The sequence below is a fragment of the Haemorhous mexicanus genome, chromosome 5, assembly GCF_027477595.1.
Source record: "Haemorhous mexicanus isolate bHaeMex1 chromosome 5, bHaeMex1.pri, whole genome shotgun sequence".
Taxonomy (NCBI): Eukaryota; Metazoa; Chordata; class Aves; order Passeriformes; family Fringillidae; genus Haemorhous; species Haemorhous mexicanus.
In genome coordinates this window covers 51860687-51879335 of record NC_082345.1, presented here as the reverse complement: position 1 = coordinate 51879335, position 18649 = coordinate 51860687, and the positions used below count along the sequence as shown (strand labels likewise).

The 18649-nt window shown below is 39.4% G+C and overlaps 1 protein-coding gene and 1 long non-coding RNA gene across 2 annotated transcripts in view; one reads left to right on the top strand and one right to left on the bottom strand.

The window, feature by feature from the left end:
- CAPZA2 (capping actin protein of muscle Z-line subunit alpha 2) overlaps positions 1-11872 on the bottom strand; it is a 32668-nt gene extending 20796 nt beyond the window's left edge. The window contains exon 1 of the mRNA XM_059847147.1: positions 11444-11872. Coding sequence (XP_059703130.1) covers positions 11444-11857 — 414 coding nt within the window. The 5' untranslated portion in view covers positions 11858-11872. The remainder of the gene's footprint in view (positions 1-11443) is intronic.
- Positions 11873-12006: 134 nt separating this feature from the next.
- LOC132327705 (uncharacterized) lies at positions 12007-13877 on the top strand. The gene is made up of 2 exons (XR_009486579.1): positions 12007-13518; positions 13635-13877. It is a non-coding gene; the product is annotated as an uncharacterized LOC132327705 (long non-coding RNA).
- Positions 13878-18649: the final 4772 nt, after the last annotated feature.

Genomic DNA, 18649 nt, shown 5'->3' with positions numbered 1-18649 from the left:
CCTTTTGCTTTCCTTCTGTCTTTATCTTAACCCATGAGTTTTCCCACTTTTACCTTTCCGATTCTCTCCCCAATCCCACAGTGGCTGTGTGGGGCTTGGTGGCTTGCCTGGGGTTAAACCATGACACCAATTAATAGGGTCACAGATCAGCCCTGAAAAGCAAGTATTTAGTTGTGTGATTTCAGCATGACTATCACTGGGCTGACTCCCAGCTCAAGATGAAGGAACAGCAATTCTTGATTCCTTGACTTCAAGTGAACAGGACTGCTTACCCCTGCCAAGGCCAGGTTAGCTCTGGGCAAGCAGTGAAACAAGACTTATAGACATTTGGAGTTGTGAAATAACATGTTCATCAGTTCCGGGCAGGCAGCAGCTATAGAAGCAAAATTAAGCAAAACATAGGTGCCCAAACTGCACCCTGAATGGCCACATGCTTTAAACTAGTAACAGCTGTAAGGTGAGACATTAGGTCAATACGAAAACTGGGCCACTACCTCATTTTTCGCTGCTTTGGTAATATAAATCTGGTTTTGCTAATTTTTTCACTATCAGTAAGAACTATTCTCATCAGTCAGATTAGCTACACTATAAGTAATATTAATTCAAAAACATTCAGATGTAACAGATGTCCTCATGACAGACCAACCTAGACATTACTTTTTACAAACATTTTACAAGTAAATTGAATTTCTCACTGATAGTTTTATGTATGAAAATTGATCACAGATGAAACGTTTTATAGAACAGATAAACAATCATGCAAATTTGCAATGAATATCTCAACAAGTATAAAGGATATTCATGTTTACAAAAGCAAAAAAAATCCAGCATGTTTTCAGAAGATGAGAATGTGACAGCTAAGACACTCTGTATTATGCTCACCTGCCTTTGTGAAGCCAATTTAAAAGTAATCCACTTTCCTTCAGCAGCTAAATGGAATTAATTTCTCTGTGGTGAGTATCTGATAAAGCCATTATTTCCCCAATTAATACATACAGGAAGCCCATATAAAAGAATCAAATCCAGTAGTCTCACTTGACACATTAGAACTGAAAAGCAGTTACAGATTTATTGCCACTGATTTTTTCCAGAAATATATGCTCTAAAGGAGGCTCCTGTTTTTCAAACCCAGACTGATACTGAAGGATTAATGAATGCACTTCCATGAACCTCTACGAGATGAAGATCTCCCCCCTTTGGCAGCAAAAAACCTCAACTAGCTAACCTGGGGAAGCACAATTAAAACAAAGGCGCAGTCCATATAAAATATTATGTTCATGGGCAACTAAAAAAAGATAAATTAAAAATGCACATAGCCTGTAATACAAAGTGAAAGGCAAAAAACTAAAGTGCTCTTAAGTCAATCTGAGATAAGAAGTTGTACCTGCTGAAAATAGTTTTAGGAAAACCAATCAGGTGCATTACAATTGCAACCAATCCCGATTGTTCAATGCATTGAGACTTCTAAAAATTGATTTGGCTGACAAAACCTTTTTCCTTTCAAGAGAAACACACCTTTACACGCAGTACAAGAAACTTATACATGTATCAGCAAGTAACAAAAAATTGTTACAGTTGAGTCTTCCTTTAGAAAACTCAAAGACATAAAATACCTGAAGTTTCTCCACTTATTACTGTAGTTACTCCCAAAACACTACCCAAAGTTTAAGACAGTGTTTTATTGATGTAGATTTGAGTTAGTTTTCAGCTTCAAGTCTTCAGAGTAGGAAGAAACTATAAACTTCAGACTTCACTAATCCAGAACATCTGATCACTAGTGGTTTACAAAAAAACCAGCTTTTACCACAAACCTGTGTAAGGAACCATGTGTTTTCTACATTAAATTTCTTGAATGCAAAAAAACCCCATCTGCACATGTTTTTATGAATTGTGTCTTTGTACAGGTTTGAGCATTAATTTTCACAAATCATACAGAAGCTGACAGCAAGTTTAAAAAAAAAGTATAAAAATTACTTCTGAAACACTGAGAAGGGAAGCATTCCCCACTGCAGCCACTCTCTTTATCCAGTTTTCACATTTATACCATTCACAATCTTGCTTAAATTGAAGTCTTCTCTCAGTAGGTAAGAGCTAGCAAGATTTACTTTCAGAATTCAAGTGAAGCCAAATGCTACCTATCACATCAATTCAAAGTTTATCAAACCTACAAGCTTATTGATTTTATACACTATTTCAAGTAAGGTAAAAATTCATACAGAGAAGCCTAGCGAAAGAGAAAAGGATGGGACTGTTGTATGTGATGAATACAATTATTAGGCATTATGCCTAATTCTTTATTCTGCTAGGGATTAAAACAATTGATCTATTAACAAATTCCTACACTCAGTTACAACAATATTTGCAGTTTTCAGACTACACAAGCAAAGATAAACATAGTAATATACAGAATGGTGGCAGTTATGCTAAATCTACTTTTTTTCCATACTTCTGCCTTTATTTCACAATTTAATTTTTCTCACTGCCCATCAGGTACATGAGAGAAATCCTACTCCTCTATCTCTTCCAGCCTAAGCCATTCCGAAGCTAATTTAATTTTTAAGAAGTTATACATAGCGCCTTCAAATGCCCCGAGCTCACTCTTCCTGTTCCTGCCACATGAGAAGCGCCACTGGTTGGAGAAGGCCGACCCTGTGCGCTGTGTGTGCCTATATATGGTCAAGGAGAATGAATGTGCTCCCAGCGCAGGGCTCCGCAGTGCCACTGTCAGCTCCGCCAAGGCAGCTCGCTCCTCGGACTCTGCTGAGGTGCATCTTTTAACAGTAGCAGACACATTAAAACTCTCCCTCTTCCATTTTTCTTTCCCCCTTGTAACTCGACTGAAAGACAGTTATTTCAGTTTTGTTTGCTAGGCAGGCACCCTGACAGCTCACTCCTTCAATCAACATCCATGCTGCACAGAAAAAACATGCTGATAAGCAGGATACTGTGAAACCATATACTCAGCTTTACTCTTTCCTATACATTCCTTATTTCAGATTCAGAAATTCAGCTGTGAACTCTTTGCGGCAGAGACCCACCCCTTCCTCTACAGTCCTAACAGGTTAAAGTTCACTGCTCCACAGCAATAAAAATGAAATAGTGAAATAGATACTAAAAGCTCTTTTTACCTAAGAAATTGCATGAAAATTTGGGAGAGGGGGGAAGAGGGAGGGCGTGCAAAAGATTCCCACAATAATTTCCAGTCAAAGACAACTTTGTTGCTAATCACAGGGGAATAAAAAGAGCTTTCCAAAGTTACTTTTATCACTGTTACAGCAGGCTCAAAGCATCGTACATCATGCATTTATACGTTCTGAATTCCAGAGGGTACCCTTGTTATCTTACAACACACAATAAATCTCCCACTCACAGAAACCTGTGTTTGGCAAAAAAAAGATGATGAGATATCACATCCAGTAGGGAGCTCCAGGAACAGTAGAGACTAGAGAGCGCTATTCTCAGTCATGCCTTCTGTGTAGCTCTTGTTAAAAACCTGTCTGCAACTAAACAAATGGGTTTGTCGTGACCCACTTAACTATTTACAGGTAGCTACAGGGTTTTCTCACAATTAGCTCATAGTCACATAACTATTAACACAGCCATCAGTTAAATGAAGCAAGTTTGAATTCTCTCAAGATCTGTAAGTCACACTCAAAATAAGGGATACAGTTTGTACTCACTGGAGTGATACTGGACATAGCACCTAGTTTTATTTAGTTCTGAGATTGAATCAAACTTGCGATTTAAGTTCAGCTTGAGCTGCACCATTATTTTTCATTATGCACCTTCGTTGTTCCTTATAAAGCAAAACTGCTTTGACATCTACCACTCAAAATGAATTTTGCATTGACATGTATTACACATAAGGGAACACAGTCTAAGGTTCAAATACTTGCAGGATACAATGCTTGATGCTCTATCCAAACTCAACCTAGTTTCTGACTTTGTAAACCCTTCAGTGTTTAAAGAAAATGTAACTAGCTTCCCCTTTGGATAGCTAGATATTTAGTAGTACTGGGCTCCAATTGCTCATTAAATCTTTGGGTTAGATACTTCCCAGGATAATACACCAGTATTTTTACAAACTTCTATGTATCATCAGTGCTCATCTATTTCTGTGAGCATTCAGACAAGCAAATTGATCTAGCTAAAGAATTGCTTTAGAAGGTGGCAAGATGATAACAACGAATTTAGCTAAAAAAGAGCTTTAAATAATTGTTATTGCTTCCTGCTGCTGACAGTTTAGTGAGGCAAAAAAGCCTCCAAACAGCTGGACAAGCTCCAAGAACAAAAATGAGAGAAAGGAATTACCCCATGTCAGCAGCAAACTGCCTTCACAGCATCTCATAAAACCTCACCATACCCATGGGTACAGCTTCAAACAGCAAAACAGCATCCCAAAACATCCATCATCTCACACAAACATGGAACAAAGGCAGTGACTCTGGTAGAGAGGGAATGAATATAAATGTAGCACTGCAACTGCCTTCCTACCAAGCTCAACTGAAAAGTCTCTGCAGTATCCAATTCACTTCTGCTTCTAGAAGAGCTAAGGAAAAAAACCCTGTAAAAATGTGGTTCTGTGGCACAGGAAAGGAGGGGCACATTCCATACCTATGGCCTTGACTGAACAGACATTTCCTTAATTGTAATGCCTAAAGCTACATTGCATCTGGAGAACATGTGTTTTCCTCAATTATTTTTAATACACAAGTATTTAAGAATATGTAACCAGCCCTTCACAGTGCTGCAAAAAGTAAATCTTACACAACATGTGGTAATTTAGCTGCATTCTTTCTACCTGACAACATGACTTCAATTATGAGATTTATTTTCACAAAAATAACCACTCTGAAAGGTGGTGGATGCTTCACTGTAGGACTTTTCAGCAGAAGAGTATGTAAATATCATAAAAGTCTACATCTTAAAATCACTTTACACACCGCATCATATTAGGAAGATTTAAAAAAACCCAAACTCAAAACAGGGCTCCTGAAAGTCACTGCAACAGACATAGACAGCAAAAAAGAATATGAAAGCAAAGGATGTTATTTGAGTAACACACAAGACTAACCATAAAAAAAAAGAGACGATAAATCTCCCCCATGTTATTCTGTAGTTACTCTTACTACTCCTGAGCATATAAAATTGGAAACCTTTTATTATATATATATTTATACATGCCTATTTATATTGTATAATGCATATATTTATATACAACTATTTATAATTATATATAAATATATAGAATTGTAGCTGAGCAACTGTTTACTTAAGCTTACGGATCAGCTAGACAACAGATAAGCAGCATAAAAAAATTACTTCCTTGCAAAAGTCATTCACTAAAAACTGAAAAAGTAGTAAAATTTTACATTTCATGAAAAACAAAAGCACTAAGTTTTATTTGAGAAGTAAATGGTATACGAAATGGCTAATTAAGACTTCACAACAAAAGAAACCACCAGTGTCATCTCCCACATAAAAACCCAAGATGTTCTGTTACAGGGACATCAACACACATGATTCTCAGTTGCAGCATCAAGGCCTCTCTTTCTCAGCAGTCTTTACGAAGTGGTATCCACTGTAAGCTAAAAAGCACTTGGTTCATATTTGTAAGGTATTCTTCTGCTACAAAGCCCAAGTTTTTAAAGTGATTCTTCCTTCTACACTGAGATCATCTGTTATAATGAGATACTCCAAGGACACTAAGCCCAGATTCATTAGTAGTAAGAGAAAAAGAACGTAACAGAGCTTGCTCTATGAAAATGGACAGAATAAGGGATCACCCCAACTGTTATGTCTCCCCCTCCCAATTCCAGCGTCTTACAATTCTCTAAGTTATCTATTCAAGGTTTTAATGCCTTCTATCAAGCTAAGAAAGTATTTGAAGTCTTTTACATTTCAGAAGATTTTTACTCAAGGATTAAAAAAGTAATTGCCACATGCTCAAAAACCTGCTTTCATTTCTCAAAAAGCACTTTCAACTCATTTACATCCCACTCCCAGAACCTGAAAGTGAATAGTATACAGGGCTGCCTGTAAAAAATACATGGGTTTGCTAAATAATGCAGCTAAAACCCTTTTCCTCTTCTTTTTTGACTGCCAAAATTGAAACCAAGCAAAAACAGAATTTCACAGTAGAACTTGTAGGTTGAACACTGTATTGGTAGGCAATAAAATCACATCTGTTACATCATAAAATAATGTCTCCAGTTTCATCTCTGTATTTGCCGATATCTTGTCCTATTACTCTATTTTTGCTTCAATTTGTTTCTATTATCTACTTGAGCTATGAGGTTTCCTAGGTAGCAAGCTTCTGCAAGAAGTTTTGAGAGTACAAAGACAGAAAGAAGAGGGACTTTTGATGGTTCCGAGGTGCCACTGCATTATGAATACTCCAATACTCCCTAACATGGTAGAATTCATAATCCCCAAAGGCACCCAGTTTCTTCAAGCTAGTACTAAGGAAAGAATATATAACCTGAAGTTTTAGAAATCACTGATCTTTTATTTATAATAACAGGTTTCATTTGTATTCATCTTCAAACTTCAAGTAATTACTTTTCACTTATCAAAAAGGCAAACGATTTTGATTTGCACAGTAACTTACTATGCAGGTACGGAGTAAAAGACAAGCAGCACTGTACACAAGTTGCAACAATTGTAAATTAGGGTAAGTTACTGACCGAGGGCTTAGACAAACATTGCAATACCTCACCCAGAGAGCTACTACAGTCTGTGTTCCTGGAGATACCCAAAACTCAAAGGGCAAGTCTCTAAGCAACCTTATCTAAGCTGGCCCATTTGACTAACCAGCATTTGAGTTACCTTCAGGAATTTCTTCCAGCCAGAATGACTGTAGAAGCAAAGCAAGCTATTATTTGCACATACAGTATATGATCACTTCTTCAGACAGTGTTTAACAGTTTCCCAAGAAAGTGATTCAAAGTGAACTGTCCTTCAACCTCAATGGTATTGATGCATTTTTAGTCAAAAAAACCCAAACTAACTCAAGACAACATACTATCTTCACACATTTTCAAGTATATCCTGACATGGACATGAAAATCTTATATCTTGGAAGGGCTCCAATATTCAAAATTACATGTCAGTCTGAAAAGCACTCCTAACTTCCTCATTCTTACTAAAGAATTTCATCAAAATGTTATCAAGTACACTTGCAAGACTGAAAGTTTACTTTATTGATTACAGTGCAATTATACCCAGAAAAGGTTATTCAAATGCAGCTCCTCTCATCTACAGTCTCCAGGTCTCATCTGACACAATTCTGAAAGTCAGACGTCTAAATCCTTTCAAAATGAATGCTGTAGAGCACAGGAATTGCTTTAACACATGTAAATTAGAAAAGTAACTTTTTTTTCTGTCAAAAATTCTGCTAATGCTTTCAAAGCAGTTTTAGGAAAGAAGTTTATATGTGCACTGAGAAAAGTACCTGAGCCTTTCAGATTGGTGGGCTTGTACATGTAAGTGCAATCTGCTGTAAATGTATTATGCTCTAAAGACAACATTACAGGTGAGAGATTCATTTTACTGGCACAGACTTTTCACTCCAAAGCACCAATGTAAGAAATGGGGTTTTCTTAATCTGACAAAACTACACTGCAGAGTTTACTTTAACTTTATTAGGTAAATTAGGCATCAAAATCTACAAATTTAAGAAGTTACAAAGTTACTCAATGCACCAGGAAATACCTGGAAGCCATCCAGGCTCACTTACACAAACAGGACTACTTCCTCATTACAAGCAAAGTTTTCTTCCAATCATATTGTTAAACCCCATCTTTCCAAAAAGTGAAACTACTGAGATATAAACTTACTGAAAGAGGTCTAGTGCCTTTTTAAAAAAAATATGTTTGACAATTCCTATGTTTATTAAAGTTTAGCGTTTTAAGGAGTGCAAGAGCTAATTTGGTATTTAAAAACTTCATGTGTTATCCTTTCCTCCCTGAAGGCATCCTGATTTTCTGAGGCTGTATCTCAATTCATACACAGCTATTTAACTCCTGTACTTTATAGATTCACATTAAAAACAAAAAATCCCAAGTACACCTACAGAAAACATGTCCCTTCAAGTCACCAAAAATGGACTAGAGAACACTAGTTTTATGATTTAAATAGTTTCTGTGCTGTTTTATATTTGTGCCATTGTTTGCAAATGAGTATTTACATTAGCAAATGCAACTTTTACAGTAAAATACGTACCTTTCATTAATTATGGCCTACACTCATGTAGATAAATTGTACCTTTAATATCCCCACTAATATGCTAATTAAAATATTTTTATATATGTTTATTAGGTTTTTTGTAGCTACAGGTAAGAAAACAATTTCTACATAAAATAGAATAAAATTGTACTGCAAAAAATGGACTTCAACAATACTACTTCAAATATCCTGCACACATGAATAGATTTTACATTCAAAACTTGTTAAGCAACGATGCTTTATCTACAGGAAGGGTGCAGAAGTGATGACTTTGCTGCTTGAGAGTTCAGGGTTTCAAGGTTTCCACCTCTTACACCCCATTTTTAAATAAACAAACTGAATCAATAAACAAACAAACTTATGCTATTCAACATACCTAAAAGCTTCTGAACTTTCAGTGACCTATGAGAATAACCCAACTACAAAACACTGTGGATCACAAAAGCTGTCTTTAGCACTGATAAATCGCTGCTCCTGGATGCTAAAACCAGTAACTTTCACTGGCAATGGTCCAACTTCAGATCTTTGGATCCACACAAATCTTACACACCTTATTTGCTACAAATAGTCCTTGTATTGTTGCAATGATGCAACACTCATTGCATCACTGAAAGAAAAACAAGGCTTCAAAATCTCTTTAAAAACGGGAATCTGAGGAACAAGACTGAGTTCAAAACTGTCTTGAATATTGAAATGCTCTTTCTGGTTCTTCTCCTTCCTTGGTTTTAAAGATTGTTTCAGGTCAGGTAAATAATCTGGCTTGCCACTGTTCCAATTATGCCCCTTTCTATATTCTCAATTATGCTGAACACTGCAGGTTTTAAACTTGAATTATGCTACAGCTAAACACAGTCATCTTAAATCCAGCAATAGTAAGGTACATGGAACTGCTTACTGCCTTTGTAACACTTAAAATCTTTTGACTAAACATGAACTAAGATATGAATCAAAGACCTTTCTGAACTTGCTCTTTCATTACATCACTCGATCTCCTACTTATTTGTGCTCATACACCACCATTATTACAAGTCTGAGACAAAAAACATTGTTATTTGGTTCACCTTCTTTCCTCCTTGAGGAGTTTCAGGGTTCTAGTTAAGTTCTCTACTGAAACGATCCATAAAACTACACCACCACCGTCATCTGCATCAGCCTTCAATTATCAGTTCTGTATCATGAAAGGAAAGTATATAAAAGAGCAATCAGATTTATTTCTCATGAAAATCATTGTTTGCCTCTTTGCATCTACTCCTGCATTTATTTATAGTCACAACTGGATGAGTGAGAAGGGTGTGTTTGTCAAATGCCATTCAGCTGATTTTTTTTTAAGCTCAGTAAAACTGAATACTCAAAATAACATTTTTATTGTACAATGACAGCACAACTTAACGTGTCAGAAATAAAATCTCAAGGTATCACATGTATATGGCCACATGTATATTTTCCATGAGTTTGCAGTGTTACCCATCTTTGGTTTCTTAGCCAATAAAATATACTCTCAGGCTTGGAAAATTCCACTTATACAGGACAATCAATTTTACATGGGACTAATAGAGAAATCAGTTTAAATTTACAATGGATCAGTGCTCATTCTATTCACTTACACCAAGGCAGGAAGAGTCTCTGCACTCATTTTCAGAGAAAAGAAAAAACAAAATCAGTGAGTGGAAGATAGTTCAGAACTTAACTCCATCAGCCACAAAAGCACAGGCAGGGCTGCCAAGATCATACAGAGAAAAGGTAAAACTGTCATTCTGTCTTTTATTATTTGACAGGTCAAGAAGCAATGGGCATAACATGAAACATAGGAGGTGCCATCTGAGCACAAGGAAACACTTTTTCACTACAAGGGTGACTGAGCACTGCCACAGGTTGTCCGAGGAGGCTGTGGAGTCTGCATCCCTAGAGATTTCCAAAAGCCACCTGCACAGAGTACTGGGCAGCCTGTTCTAGAGGACTCTACAATATGATGTCCAAGGATCCCTTTCAATCTTAACCATTCACTGACGGCAAGATAACTTATAGTAAAAGTATTTTCAGCATACCTTCTGGAACAATGCACTGGATTAGTGTTGCTTATATTTTCTATAAGGGGCTAGAAAAAACACAATTACCACTTATACTTCTGGATCACATTACTACTTGTATCAAGAGAGAGGTGGCCTTGGAATGTGATTTAAGTAGATGAAGGCAGAGTCTTCAAAGCTCTTGGGAAGAGGATAGCAAGATCTAGTGCTATGCACTCCTAGGCATACCAATGCACCTCTACTTATAAAACAGGGTCAAACAGAAAATCTGTTTTACTGTAACCACTTGGATATTTTAGACATCCTTCTAACTTCATATAAGTTTGAAACATCATTTTTTGACGCCTTCCACATTTGAGTCATCTCACAACTTCCACAGACATGAGAATATAAGTTTTTAAAGGGGAAAATGAGCAAGAGCATGCGTTACATAAAGGCAGAAGCAGTGCACCATGTACACAAAACACCACACCCTAGCTTGGAAACAGGCAGCTGCTGTGAAGCTGAATCCCCCAGAGGATGACAAGGAGCAGTGATAACTGAGGTCTCACAAAACATCCTGATCCTTTTGAGACTTTTCTGGAAAAATCTGCCTTAGATTTGAGTTTCCAACTGCCACAAAAAGAGTATGTGGTACATCTCTAACGCAGTCCCTCTGCTCCCTGACCTCACACTTCCCCAATTACTGCCTCCTAGCAGGAAGCAAAACAGCCTTCCTCATCCCCATAGCTCCTTCCTCCCGTAAATCACATGCATCCCATCTCCTCCCGGAGCCCGCGGGGCTGCCTGGGGACGGCAGGCCGGTGCTTCGGAGCAGCCGGCGGGCAGGGGCACGGCGCCTCGGGAACGGGAAGTGGAGGTGGGGGAAGGGAAAGCCCTTCCGCGTCTCTCCTGCCTCTCCCTGACGGCCCCGCGCCCCGCACGCCGGGCGGGGGCGGCCGCGGGGACCGGCAGAGCGGCCGCCGTCCCCGCCGGGCCCCGGGCGCCGCCCCCGCCAGACCCGCACCGTACAAGGCGCGGCGGGAGATGCGGCCGGGCCGGGCCGGCCCTGCCTCGGCCTCAACCCCGACCCTCCGCCCGCCCCTCCTGTGGCCGGGCCCGGCTGCGCGGCCACTCCGAAACAGGAGCCCCGCCGGCACAGAGGGACAGAGGACAGCGCGGCTCGGCGCAACCTATCCATCCATCTCTACCTTCTCCTCGTCGGACAGCTGCTCCTCCAGGTCCGCCATCTTCCCGTCCGGCTGCGCCCGCCCCCTCCCGCTCCTCCTTCCCGGCAGGAAGGGCGGGACCCCCGCGCGCTCCCTGCGGAGGCGGCGCCGCGTGCGCGTGCGCGCGGCGGGTGGGCGGGGATCCCAGGGTGGAGGGGCGAGGTGGGAATGGGAAATGAGGGATCCCAGGGTGGAGGGGCGAGGTGGGAATGGGAAATGAGGGATCCCGGGGCGGAGGGGCGAGTGGGGAATGGGAAATGAGGGATCCCGGGGCGGAGGGGGGCGTTGGGAGTGGAAAACGGGATCCTCGAAGGGTTTGAACAGCATCTGGAGTTGTGGGCAGCCAGAAGTAAAACTCACAAAGTCTGATAGGTTGGAGAAGTGTTCTGAGGTCATGGAGTCCAACCTATGACGAACACGAACAGACTACATCAGTGCCACATCCAGTTTGTTAAACGGCTCCGGGGACGGTACCCCTCCCACCTCCCTGAGGAGCTCATTTCCATATCTGATCGCCCTCTCAGTGAAGGAATTCCTCCCAACATCCGAAAGAAACCTCCCCTGGCACAGCTGAGGGCTGTGTCCTGTCGTCTCTCTGGTTGCCTGGGAGAAGAGACCAGCCCCCAGGCAGGAGGAGTGTCCAGGTTTCAGCCCCATGGCCGCCGGTGCTCAGTTCGTGCCGGGGCCGGGGCTGGGGCTGGGGCCCGGGCACCCCACAGCTGCTGGGTGAGGTTGTGGGAAGCTCGGTCTAATACCAGCGACAGGAATGTGTGAAGTGATTTGTACTGTGAAAGATTGGACGTGGAATGGCATCAGTGGGAGAAAAATAAGTAGATAGAAAGTTTTTTACCTTCAGACTAAGAAATTGTGAGGAATGTCACCCAGCAATGTGACATTGCAGCTACACGGGATTTGAGATGATGACTTGCAAGGATTGCCTCTGGGCTAGTGGTTCCTCTTTGGTAACATATAAAAATACAATTTCTTAATGTCCAGCACAGTGTACTTCATCTCAGTTATGATGAACAAGGAAAAGCTGATCGTTGATGGGAAAATCACAGGTGCTGAGATACACCTACATCGGTCATGGTTAGTGGTGTGAATGTAGCCAGCTTCAAGCCAAAGAATCTTGGTATGCTGTGAAGTTCATCCACATCTGTCGTTCTGCACAAATGCTGCCAACGTGCAGCAGAGCAAAATATGCCTATATCTGTAGAATCTTTCAGGGCTGTTACTCTAGATGCTGTAAGAGGACTGCCACATGAAAGTGAAGGAACGTGAAGTTGGACAAAAAGTAGTTCAAGCCAAATGTTTTGGGTATTCTAATGGCACAAAGAAAGTCATAATAATATATGAAATACATTGTATATAATGAAAACATGTAGATGAAAATAAGTAAAAATAATTAATGTATAGGTTGGACAACATGGCTAGTTCAGGACAGCTGAAGAAAGATTTAAAATACCTGAAGCCATGGAGGATAAAGATAATGGACAGTATTGTATTTATGTGAGGAACAAGATAAATGACAACCAAAGCTAATGTTAGATTTAGAGTGAAGTATAGAACAGAGAATGTGCATCTAAGGGACATCTGGGTTTTGAATATTTTGCATGTATTGTGGATTATATATCTCAATAATAAAAGGTAATGGTCTGTAGCAGGGAACAGCATTGTGCAGCATTCAGTGTCATGCAACAGTACTCTATAACTTCCACCCAGGAGTCTTAAGAGGAGCTGCCTGAGGTCTGTGAAATGCTTCTGTTAATTTTTAACACACCTTGGGATTTTCCAGCAGGGGGATATTGCCATATATTGCCATGGGTGTTGCTTTATTTAATGTCTATCAGGAAGATATTTCATAAAGGTAGATCTTCTCAGATAAATGTGAACAGTTTTCTTGTAAGTTAATATATCTTTCTGGTAGATGTACCATGTTTACACCAGATTCTTCTTGGAAGCTTGCTGAAACTAACGTGATGAAGTGAATGATTCAGAGGAGGACCCTGTAGTCATCATAGAAACTGATGTGAATCTTCTTAATAGTACCCTCACAGGTACTTTACTGTGACCTTAGGACTTAATGGGAAGTGAATAATCATGCAGAAATAATGTGACTTTGTGGCTTTATATTTTGTGACTAAAGTATTTTGGACTCTGTGTGTCTTCTCAGGAAGAATACAGAAATTTCAGAGGGATTTTGAAGGAGGACTGAAAATAATCCTGGAGATGCAGAAAAAAATTCAGGTTATGAGGCTTAAGGCTGTCAAGACTGAGAAGTGATTTTGGATATAGTAGTGATACATGAGTTAATTTGGAATTTAAACACATCTTCTATGAAGTCATATATCTCTGCTTGCTGCTTTTAATTGAATACAGCCAATTTCCAGCCAATAAATCTCATATACAAAATTCATATTTTTTCATGTGTCCTTGCCTTTACACATTGATCGAAGGCTAAATTGCACTACAATCACATACAGAACAGCAAAATATCCTGTTGCTTACTAGCTAGCTCATGGCTTAGCAGCTGTCTAGTCCCACTATGTGAAACTCACCATGGACTAGTGATGTAGTGGGAGAAAAATTAATTAATTATAAAAAAGAACCCACCCACTGTCTAAACAACAGCTGTTGAGTTTCACTTAATCTGATCAGACATAGTAGAACTACCAGTCAAGTACCTTGCTATTTTGCTGAACTGCTTCTGTCATTTTTTTCTGTATTGACTCTGTAGAGCCAGATCCCTGGTCCTGGGAGGGAGAGCACAGAGCTCCTCACTGCAAGGTCTCCCTGCAGGGCAACCAGTATGGCTTGAGAGAAGTGCAGTTTCTATGCTAAAGCCCTCCTGAAGATTGGCAATGAGGTGATAGGGCATAGTGGTTAGCACATCACACCTCTGTCCTTCTGCACTGGCCCTGAACATCGAGATCAACAATGCAGAAAAGATAAATTATGTTTTCATTGTTCTTCATCAGGCAAGTGATTGATATTTTATCTATTGCATCTGCTCAAAGGACAGTCTCATGAGAGGTATATTTGGGGCCTACTTGTTTAACCTGGAGGATGTACTACATTCTGAAGATTTTCTGTAATGAAAGATTTTTTATAAGAAGTCATTAATCTTCTTTGCTTGACTACTTCCTTTTACAATTCATAAGGAAATCAGGATTCTTTCTTCAGAGAATTTTGAATTAAGCCCTTTTGCAAGTCTGCAAATCTTATCAAACAATACATTCAAGGAGTCAAAGGACAGGTAAAGAAAAGAAGTTGGCCGCTGTAGACAACATTTGAATAGCTAACACTGTGGCTTTTAAAAAGCTAGCATACTAGGACAGAAAAGATAACTAACACATTTGGAGAAACCTACAATCAGATCCCCTATGTCTGAAGAATACAGGCTACAGAATCAGTGGAATGGTCAAATGAATAATCTGTAAAAAGATCTCATTGAGTATTTAAACTTGGATTATTGGGGAGTATTTTTGATACTTAGCTGATAAACACCTGAGTCTCTGCTCATGACCCTCAGCTTCCATCAACAGGGAGAAATAAGCACTCCAAAGGTGAGAGTCATCTGGCCTAGTTAAGACACCTGTCTTAGGACAAGATTATTGTCTATATGAGTTCAGACCCAGCTGTCTAAATATTAGGTACCTGTATTATGACAGCCAAATCCCCCTTTACTGTTGGAAGATCAAAAGGCAAGAAGGTGATGGACCAGAAGAGGCACAAGGGCCAAGGGAAGAGCACAAGGGGCAGCAGAAGTTATGAAGCTAAGGGAAGGAGAGAGGACTACACGTGTAGTTCAGCACTGCTCTGTGCTCCCTAGGGAAGCAGAACTCAAAGGTAAATGACATATTTATGCACAAAGGACTTTGTACCAAGAGGGCTGTGCTTCTGTACTGCCTTTATTGCAGCTCCTACTCAGACAGCAGGAATGCTGCATCAGGAGCTATTGATAATATGGAGATAGAGCAGGATCAGGATTAACAAAGGAAGAGAACAGGCTGGGAATTAGCAAACAGACCAGAATCAGGGTAAGGGTTTTGCACCCCATACAGAGGGCCCTGAGGTTAGCAGTGTGCCTTACAGCAAGTCCAAAACTTCTCCAGCCTCAACCAGTCTTGCTCTCTTTTGGTGTGCCTATTTGTTTGCCTCTGCTCTGTACCAGGATAGATTGAGAAAGCAGCAGGAGAAAGCAAAATTGAGGAAAGCAAAGGAGCTTGCCCCAGCACAGGAGCACTGCTTGCCCTGGCCATCACATTGTTACAGGAATAGAATGGTAGATTTGAGCAGCCCCCTGATTTTGAAAAGCTGCATGAGAAAGCATAAAAATTCTTTTCCTTCCCTCTCACTGAGCCTGGTTCTTGCTTATATTTTTAGTTACTCCCTTCTCAAAAAAAAAAAAAAAAAAAAAAAAAAAAAAAAAAAAAAAAAAAAAGGAAGTGTAGTCTTCTAGCTGGATAGCTGGATTTATTTACTTTTGTTTTAAAGGAGACATTGTTTAGCAATTTTATTTTTCAACAGGAAATGGTAAATGTGCTGATTTGTTTAATGAAGTTGAGATTCGCTGTAGGAGTCCAAATTCCTTTTTTGTTTTATTCTCTGTAGAACTGAATGTCTTATGTAGATAAAATCTCAATAAAGATAAACGATTTAAGCAGATGTGAGTAAAGAGCTGAGAATTTCTGGGCTAGTGTAGAGAAAAATGTCTCACAGAGTCAGTGGTACTTATTGCTGCTTAACAGTGGTGTGGGGCCTTAATTTTTGATCTTGTGAACATATTGGAAGAAATAGTAGGAAGAGAAATATGGATTTTAAAATAAAATAATTTTATTTTTGAATGTTGGACATCTGAATGATAAACAGCATAAGCACTTGAGCACACTTGCCTCTGACCTCAATAAAAGTCCTGAATACTTGTGAAAGTCAGGACAGTGTCTAAATGTTCATGTAGGAACACTATTTCTGTTATCTGCTTTTGAAACAGTTGTCATGTTGTGTCTTGATAAAATCACAGTGATCTATTAAAACACATTTCTTTTTTTTTGGTGTGGTATATTATTTTGTTTGTTTGTTGTTTGGTTTTTGTTGTTTTGTTTTTCCATTTTTGTTGTTGTTTTTCAGCAGTGTTCTGTTGAATCAAAGACTGGTTGAGACAGTGCTGCAATTTGCCTGTAGCAGCCAGGACTCACCTGTGGCCTTAGAGCCCAAGATCTGCTTCCTTGGGAGATCTGTCATTTCTTAACACTGCACTGGAACACAGTGAAACCCCATTAGATGTAAAAGATACTGGAGAATTTATCTTGCCATTTGACTTTAGCAAAATAGTCCTATATATGACTGTGGTAATTGCATTGTTCTCAATTTTCTGTTGTCATATAAAATTTGAGACTGCAAGGGAGCCAAGATTTTACCCACATGGATTCTGAAGTTGATGATGACTGTGGATAAGATCAGTTAAATTAAATGAGCGGGAATCAAAGAAGGTTACAGATAACTGTGCAGTGTGTCTGTGGGAATGCTAAGTTCTATATCACTATACATTGTCCCAAGATAGCATTCAACTTGTTTGACTTAAACCCCCTACATTTTCTTATTCTGAGGCCTCAATTTTACTTAATTTGGTTTACAGTGATACAGAGGTCTGTTGCAAAGAGCAAGATTAATATCAAAGGCATAACAAAGTTAGTGCAGCAATTATCCTTGTATTATTAATTTAATAAGTTCAAAACAAGCATTATTAATCAACAAATGCTTGTTTTGAAATTCAGCTGTGACCAGCTTCATAGGCTTCATATTGACAAGCCCTTATTCATTTGTTTAGAAGGAAGAATTTGCACTCCCTGCTCCAAGTATTTCCACTGTTGATTATCTCAATGGGAATGAGTTTTTGATTAGATTAACAATTCTGTTTATTCCTGAGAAGCTTGTAAAAAGGGAAAATACTTTTTGCTGTTGCAGTAAATTATGTTATAGGGATTGTTCTCCCTCAGCTGTCATGAAGACAATTGACAAACTTCTAATGCAAACCCAGAGAAAATACATCCTACCATAATGTCCTCAACAACCCACCAAGAAGTATTTTTTTTGTTAAGAAGAGCAACTCAGAAAAAAAAGTAACGCAAAGATGAAAGGTCTGATTTTACTGGTTTCATTTCCCCAGGCTCAAGAAATGCACAGAGGAATAAATCATTATATTTACTCCAAAAAAAATGCTGTCATTTCCCTGTTTGGGGCACTTTAAAAAACATTTTGTATGGACTATCTGGGAATGAAAAACCTCACAACTGTAAGTGTATTTTGGTAGTAAATAATAACTCACTAAAAATTTTAATATCTAGTAGAATTATTTCAAAACAAAGAAAATGCTTTTGATCCTGAAAGGGAACAAAGTTTTCTTCCACATGTGCTTTAACCAGTTTTCCAATTTTTAGAGAATTGCATTTGTACATACCTGTGCCTGTTTTAATTCCTGTTGCTGTGCTATAATGATATTCCTGACAGATATGGATCAGTATTAGACTGAGAAAAAGCCTGGTGCACATGCTTCCCAAATGGCAAGCTCAGGCTTTTGCAATCTGAGGAAAGCTAGTGCAAATACTGTGCTCCACTTCCTTCCTCACAGTGAGATTTTGAAGTCTCTCATGGCAGATCAGGAAATGCAGCAAAAAAAGAATTCTCATGTTTCTGTTGAGATGTGTAGGATGAAGTGATGAAGACTTACAAGCAGAAGTGGGATATCTAGATATGTAGAGTAACACCATCTCATGTGATGAAGAGTGTTCTCTACTCTCCCTATTATTTGATTTTTAAACTTTTGTGGCCCTCAAAAGTAATTTTTAGGAAAAGGGGGAAGAAAAGCAGCAAGGTGCCTTTGTAGATGTTTCAGGAGCAACATAGGACAAGACAGAGTTTTCTTGGAATTTATTGGTAGCAGAAGATAGGAGTTTAATAACCTATGAAAGACCTAGAAGGAAAGATGGTGGAGGTGGTAAGACACAGGTGGACCACTGTGCTGCTTGCTGATGTGATGACATGAAGAGCTTTAGAACTTTTTCTAAACCTGGTTGAGCTCACATACAGAACTGCTGTAACTGAGTCCAGCTTCCTCATACAACTTATGTCATCACACGTGGTTATCTGGCCATCCCCTTGTGCTCTACAGGATGTTTGGAGCTGTAT